General features: G+C 46.7%; 1 protein-coding gene across 1 annotated transcript in view; it reads left to right on the top strand.

Annotated features, from left to right (window-relative positions):
* The window catches only part of SVOP (SV2 related protein homolog (rat)), a 126,995-nt gene that overhangs the window by 63,293 nt on the left and 55,829 nt on the right, over positions 1–7,873 (top strand). Inside the window, exon 6 of the mRNA XM_011975584.1 lies at positions 976–1,100. Within this exon, the coding sequence (XP_011830974.1) occupies positions 976–1,100 (125 nt within the window). The remainder of the gene's footprint in view (positions 1–975; positions 1,101–7,873) is intronic.

Raw genomic sequence — 7,873 nt, 5'->3', positions numbered from 1 at the left:
TCAAAATGAGTTTGCCAACACAGGAAACCGCCTTTATATTATGTTTTATTCTTCATAGTAAAAATATCACTCAGTACAGTTATACTTTGATATAGTTTTATCCTGGTACAATAGATGTTAGAATAATGATGCCAAGATAAACTTGTCAATGAGAAAAAGAAAGAAATCAGTTCTAAAGTGTTAACCAGGAGGGATAAATTTAAAACATCATTAATAAAATAAAATTTATTTTTAATATGCAAATGTTTACTTACAACTCTGTCTAGATGACAAGGGGTCAGTCAATATCTGCCCCTGATTTAAATACGTTTGGATTTCACTGAATATTATTGATGCTTTTTCTTTACATTTGACCTTTTAAAATAAGGTTTAAATCAGTCCATTCATAGACAAACCCTGTGAATGAAAGCTGACACTGAAGTTTCCCATCAGTGACTCAAATGCTGCACACGGCGTTGTCACTGACAGCATGGTTTTCTGAAAAGAATAATTTTGTAAAGTTCCGGGTAAAACAAAGTAAATTTTCTTTTGACTTATCTGAAAGTGGCGTTCCTGAAAAATTAAGTGTGTATTCAAACTATGCGAAAAAAAGAAGTCTTGAATGTGTGAAATAGAGCAAAAGGTCTAGGTGTAGATCATCAGAAACAGAGTTTCAGCTGCATGATGGGCGGGCAGAACATTTGAGATGGCATGAGATGCAGGACAAGTCTATTTTGTCTCCTGTATTGTGGAATATCTGACATATCTGGCCCAGACTGGCATTCAATGCCAATCATTGGGACAACCAAGAATGTCTCACAATTTTCTTACCCACCCCCTATGGGTTGGCACTCCCCATACAGAAGACTCCAGTATCCCTTTGGTTGTGTAGGCTTCCTTTAGTGTGACCTCATTATCGGCAGCTCTCAGTGCAGTGCAAACGCTACCTGGAGGCGCTGAAAAGCCCTTGTGATTCCGTGTCTTCCTTCTCCGCAGGGACTGAAGATCAGCGTGCTGTGGACGCTGTACTATGGCATCCTTAGTGCTTTTGCACCCGTGTATAGCTGGATCCTGGTGCTCCGGGGCCTGGTGGGCTTTGGGATTGGAGGAGTTCCCCAGTCGTAAGTAAATACTGTTCATGGCCTGGGTCGGGAGGTAGGGGCTGAGATGGGGGAGCAGGGGTGCAGAGATAGCTATACCAGGGCTTCCAGGATCAAGGAGCTATGGTGTAGCAAGAAAATAGCATCATTATCAGTATTGTTAGGATCAACAACAGCAGCAAAACAACACAATGGCTGGAAGGTTGCAAGCAAAATAATAATGCATCTAGCATGGATGGACTGTTCCACTTGGACGCATCGCAGCAGCCCAAGAGGTGTGTGTTACTGTATTATTTCAATCTCTGTTTTACAGTTGGGGAAACTGAGGCTCAGAGAGTGAAATCATCTGTTTGAATCACATGGTGGGTAACTACAACATCCATGCTTTTAGCCACTATGAATGCTGCTTTCCACGCTCTTCCAACCTAAACACAAGGCAGGGGATGATGCTGACCACATGTCACCCGGGCAGTAATTTGCTGGTGTTGTAGTTTAAGGTACTGAGAATATTCAGAGCTGTAGGAAGAAGCCACTGTCTCCTGGGGGATTGAGGAGGACTTCCTATTTGTGATGGGCCCTGAAGCAGAAATTGGCACACTATGGCATGTGGGCAGAATTCGACCTGTTGACTGGTTTTGTTAATAAAGTTTTATTGGAACACATCGCACCCTCCATTTATGTATTATCCATGGTCATTTTCATGCCACAGCAACAGAACTGAGTAGTTTCAGCAGATATACGGCCTGCAGAGCCTGAACTATTTACTTTGTGGCCCAATATAGAAAATGCATGTTGGACCCCACCCTAAAAAATAATAGCCAATATTTCGTGTTAACTATGTGGCAGGTGCTGTTCTAAATGGTTTACCCAGACGATCTCCTTTAAGCTCTCATTTTCCCTAGAGGGTAAATTCTATTATTAACCCCATTTTACAGATAAAGAAACTGAGGCACAGAGAGGTAAAGTAACTTACTCCAGGCAACACAGCCAGGAAGTGGCGGAGCTGGAATATGAACTGGACCTTCTAACCCCAGTGCCTGGGCTCTATACCCATTGCATTTTACTGCCTTGCTATTAAGAAGGCAAAGGATTTGGGAAGACCCAGAAGGAGACTTGGAGAAGATGTAAGATGTTTCCTAGGAAGAGAACCACATGAAAAGAGGAAGCTGCAGCTGAGGCTGAGGAAGGCTAATTGTCTGGTTGATCAGCTTGGAAGGATGAGATCTGTAAGAATTGAAAGCTGGCCAGGCACGGTGGCTCATGCCTGTAATCCCAGCACTTTGGGAGGCCAAGACAGATAGATCACTTGAGCTCAGGAGTTCGAGACCAGCCTGACCAACATGGTGAAACACCGTCTCTACTAAAAAATACAAAAATTAGCCGGGCTTGGTGGTGGGCGCCTGTAGTCCCAGATACTTGGGAGGCTAAAGCAGGAGAATTGCTTGAACCCAGGAGGCAGAGATTGCAGTGAGCCAAGATCGTAACACTGAACTCCAGCCTGGGCAACAGAGTGAGACTTTGTCTCAATAAACATTCAAAAAAAAAAAGAATTAAAAGCTGAGATTGGACAGGTAGGCCAGGGCAAGCTTGTTAAAGGCCTAAAATGCCAGGCCAAAGGGATTCTATTGGTGGTGAGGAGCCACTGAGAGTTCCTGAGCAGTGGAGGTACTTTAGAAGTATGAATCTGGCTGTGGCAGGTAGAGCAGCTGGGAGGTAAGGAATCGTATTGCAATAATTTAGGCAAAGTTTGCAAGAGGACTAGGGCAATCCCTTGCAGGGTATTCATTTATTCCACCAATGTTTCTTGAGCACCTATAAATGCTAGGTGCCCGGATGCAGCATCGAGCAAGAGCGCCATGGTCCCTGTTCTAGGATGGGATCCTGGGGAAGAGACTTTGAGATGGAGATGACTGTGCGGGTGGTTACTAGGATTAACACTTGCAAGCAAGTGAGAAAATTAGGAGCCGCAGAGGGAGAAGCTGAATTGCAATATCATTGCCACAGAGGCCTCTGCTCAGCTTACAGGGGTTCGGAAGCTGAGGCGGCCCTTCAGAGGTGTTTCAGATTGGGGCGGGGGGCTAGGCCTTTTTACCCTCACACCAACCAGGCATCGGATGTGGGCGGGCTGCCCTCAAGGACGGAGCATGACCATTGGCAAGGCAGCTACTTTTGGCCAAGGCAACTTCTGCAAGGGACGCAGCTCTGAGCTCCCAGCAGGCAAGGCTGCTGCTCATTTTGGAGGGAATAAATGCCTCAGTCCTGAAGGGCAGACCTCGTGGCACATCACAGCATCCTCCACAGTCCACGGTGGACCCACTTGCTTCAAATATAGTCATGCATCACTTAAGGATGGGGATGTGTTAAGAGAAATGCATCAATAGGTGATTTTGTCACCGTGCAAACATCATAGCCTGTCCTCACACAAACCTAGATGGGACAACCTCCTACACAGCTAGGCTATATGGTATAGCCTATTGCTCCAGGGCTACCCACCATGTAACTGTGCTAAATACTGCAGACAATTTGAACACAACGGTATTTGTGTATCTGAACATATCTAGACGTAGAAAACCTACAGTAGAGACACAGTATTAATTTTGTTTTTAAAGGCCAGGCATGGTACCTCACACCTGTAATCTCAGCACTTTGGGAGGCTGAAGCAGGAGGATCCCTTGAGCCCAGGAGTCTGAGATCAGCCTGGGCAACAAGGCTAGCCCCCCTCGCTATTAAAGAATAATGAAAATAGGCCAACTCTGGGTGCACTGCCTATGGGTTAGCCCTGCTCTGCACGGAGCAGTGCTCTTCAATAAAAGATTGCAAAATAAATTAATTATCACAGTATTATAATCTTATGGGACCACCATCATATATGTGGTCTGTTGTTGACTCAAATGTGTTATGCAGCCCATAATTGTAACCCGTTCACCCCGCCTCAGAACAGTTCCCTCAGGATTCTGGTTAGTCTCTTTTCTGCAATAAATTAATCTACAGTCCCTGTGATTGCTGCTGGCCTCACGGCTGCGGTGGATGCCAGTGGAGCTCATAGTTGAGTCCCTTGCAGAAGTTGCCTTGGTCAAAAGGCCAAATGTCTGCCACCTCCACTCCCCATTCTAAATTCCTCTCAGCTTCAGTGAGCACCCCCGCTGATCTAGATGGTTTACCTGGGTGGGTGACTGAGACCTCACGCCTAAGGGGTTCGAGTCCCTGGTCGCCATGCCTCTTTTAGGCGATATTTGCTGTGCTTGTCCATTTAACACCAAAATTGAGCAGCAGATTACCAAGAGATGTCTGGTATGTCATCTGGGTGACCCTATGATAGATGGGGCTTATTAAGTCTTCATGATGGCTAAGATCAATTTCTCCAACACGGTGGTGACTCTTTTTCTTGCCTGTTCATTTCTTGACACAAAGGAGCCCAAAGTTACTGGGTAGCAGCTGTTTCTTAAAGTCTAATGGGTGCAGGCATGGTGGCTCAAGCCTGTAATGCCAGCACTTTGGGAGGCCAGGGTGGGTGGATCATCTGAAGACAGGAGTTCGAGATCAGCCTGGCCGACACAGTGAAACCCGATCTCTACTAAAACTACAAAAATTAGCTGGGTGTGGTGGCACATGTCTGTAATCCCAGCTACTTGGGAGGCTGAGGCAGGAGAATCCCTTGAACCCAGGAGACAGGGGTTGCAGTGAGCCGAGAGCGTACCACTGCAATCCAGCCTCAGCGACAGAGCAAAACTCCATTTCAAAAAAAAAAAAGGTCTACTGGGACTCTTGCTGTGTCTCCTGTGGAAGCTTTCCCTCCCTGGGAGCCAGGACCGCTAGACCCACAGAGCCCAGAAGTTGCAGGATGTGAAGTACAAATCTCCTGATCCGGGTCACTGGGACTGATGACAATGAAGCCTACTCTTACTTCAACCCCTTAATTTCCAGACCCACGAATCCTTTCTCCTGGGAATGAAGCATCATAATGGTAGTGGACTTAAGTGGGTATTGTGTCCTGGAGGACATTGCCCCATGGTCATAGGGCGTCATCTCCAAGCTGATACTTTAGTGTCACCTTCAGAGTGCTGTCCCATTGCTCTCTTAGGCCAGCAGCTTCTCTCAGGCCAGCAGCTTCAGGATAGCACAATATATGATAGGACCAGTGGATTCCAGGCCATACATCCCCTTCTACATCTCCTTCACTCTATATGGGCTCCTTGGGTCCCAAGCAATGTTATGAGGGATCCTTTGTCAGTGGGTCAGACATTGTGTGAGCCCTCGGGTGATAGTGGCGACCGAGACCTTGTGGGCAGGAGAGTTAAACCAGTACCCAGAATTGGTGCAGATTCGGTCAAGATGAATTGCTGCTCCTTCAAAACTGGAAAAGTCCAATGTACCTAAGTTGCTACCAAGTGACATGGAGTGGTTCCATTCTGGGGGGCTCCACGTTGGTCTCTGTTGCTGGCAGGCTGGCTCTTCGGCAGCACAAGCAGCAAGATCAGCATTGGAGGGTGGGGATCTGTTCAGTCCTGCCAGAGCGCCCACCCTCTCAGGGATAATAGTTCAGGGACTGACTTCTTATGCCTGCTGAGCATCGTGATTGGGGAAGACTGGAAGAGACAGCCTAGAAGGGTAATACTAATTCTTTTTTTTTTGAGACAGAGTCTTGCTCTGTCGCCCAGGCTGGAGTGCAGTGGCCGGATCTCAGCTCACTGCAGCCTCCGCCTGCTGGGTTCACGCCATTCTCCTGCCTCAGCCTCCGGAGTAGCTGGGACTACAGGCGCCCGCCACCACGTCTGGCTAATTTTTTTTGTACTTTTAGTAGAGACGGGGTTTCACTGTGTTAGCCAGTATGGTCTTGATCTCCTGACCTTGTGATCTGCCGGCCTCAGCCTCCCAAACTGCTGGGATTACAGGCATGACCCACCGCGCCCAGCCAGGGTAATGCTAATTCTAAAATAGATCATAGGCTCTGAAACCAGACTGCTTGGGTTTGAATCCTGGTTGCTCTGTCACATAATAGCTATATGACCTCAGGCAAGTCACTGAACCTTCCTACATCTGTTTCCTCATCTCTAAAATGGAACAACAACTTCCCCACCTCATGAGGTCCCTTAAAATAATAGTCATTAAATGACAACATTCTGTAAAATGCCCAGGACAGTGCCTGGCAGAGCACTTAAGACTTATTAACAAGCATTTGATCTGCCGAAGGCTAGTAAGAAGCTCAAGCGTCATTGTGATGGATGATGGATGACGGATGAATGACTCAAGGTATCACTGTAGACAGAACAGGGACAGGGGAGACATGACCACATGGATTTAACACATGAGCAAACCCCCAGCCTCCTCCTGCCACTTGGGAGGCTGGAGGATGGTGAGTGGCTCTCAGCTCTCCTCAGTCCTTCCCTCCTTGATTCATGATTAATTCCTCCAGGGCTCTGTAGAGTAGACATTTGACATACACTTCTGGATCTGGGATGAGCTTACAAACCACTGGAGCTTGAAGCAAAGGCTATTAACGGAGCCGCAGCCATAAATCTGGGCTGGCAGGGGCTTGTGGACAATGTGCTCCACTTCTGGCTCAGCTCCAGGAATTCCTGCAGACGCAACCACTGCCCTATTCATGAGTATGATGAGTTCATTGAGTACGATACAGTTTTCCCCTAGTGGCTGGGAGGAATGTACTCACAGAACAGCAAATCAAATTCCCTTACCAGGGACGCTCAGAGAGATGCCAGCAGAAATAGACTTCAAACAGTCACTGGATTTTCTTCTTATATAAGGAAAGAAAAAGGAATTAAATATGCAGAATGCCCACAGAAATTCTTGTTCAAGAAGGTAGAATGAGAAGAGACATTTGCTATTTCTTCTTCTTCCACATTTCCTGGAAATGACATAGAAGTAGTAAGAAATAGAATAAATCTTTTCTTTCTGCAAGAGACAGGGTCTTGCTCTGTTACCCAGGCTGGGGTACAGTGGCACAATCATGGCTCACTGCAGCCTCGAACTCCCAGGCTCAAGTGATCCTTCTGCCTCAGCCTTCCAGGCACACACCACCATGCTCAGCTAATTTTTTCTACTTTTTGGTGGAGATTGGGGTCTCACTATGTTGCCTGGGCTGGTCTTGAATACCTGACCTCAAGTGATCTGCCTGCCTTGGCCTTCCAAAGTGCTAGGATTACAGGCATGCCTCAAGATGCCCAGCTAAGAAATAGAATAAACAGTGCTGGAGAGCGAGAAAACAGTGCCATCAGTGGATCAGAATTTTGAGAAGCCTCTGGAAGCTTATAAGCAGATGGGATTGCAAGGGTGGAGTAACTGGAACAGAGACAACCACACCCTAAAACAGCAAAGGGGCGGAACTACAAAGAGGAAGAGAGATTCTTCCTGTCGGGCTCTGGGGTAATGGCACAGGACACCAGGGGAATAAAATAAAGGACACAGAGGAGCTAGGAGGGCCTTTCCCCTTTATCTCATGCTTATCTTAAGGGTCCCCAGCTTGCCTGCCTGCTCCCTACCTCTTCCCCATTTAGTCGTTCATGTATTGAACACTGCTATAGCCCTTCCGTTTGGTTATTGAGCTATTACTACATTCCAGACACTGAGCCTCGTGCTTTACATATATTACCACTTTAATGCTCATAACATCTTAGGATATAGATGTTATGATCATCTCCACTTTACAGGTACAAAAGCTGGAGCTTTGTAGAAACTAAGTAGCATGCCCAAGGTCACATAGCTAGTAAATGGCAGAGCTAAGGTTTAGACATCACTTGACCCTCCAAACCTATTCTCTGAACTACTCCACTAAATAG

Source organism: Mandrillus leucophaeus, unplaced genomic scaffold (genome assembly GCF_000951045.1).
Source record: "Mandrillus leucophaeus isolate KB7577 unplaced genomic scaffold, Mleu.le_1.0 Scaffold157, whole genome shotgun sequence".
In the NCBI taxonomy this organism is placed as follows: Eukaryota; Metazoa; Chordata; class Mammalia; order Primates; family Cercopithecidae; genus Mandrillus; species Mandrillus leucophaeus.
This window is presented reverse-complemented; position numbering and strand designations above follow the sequence as displayed.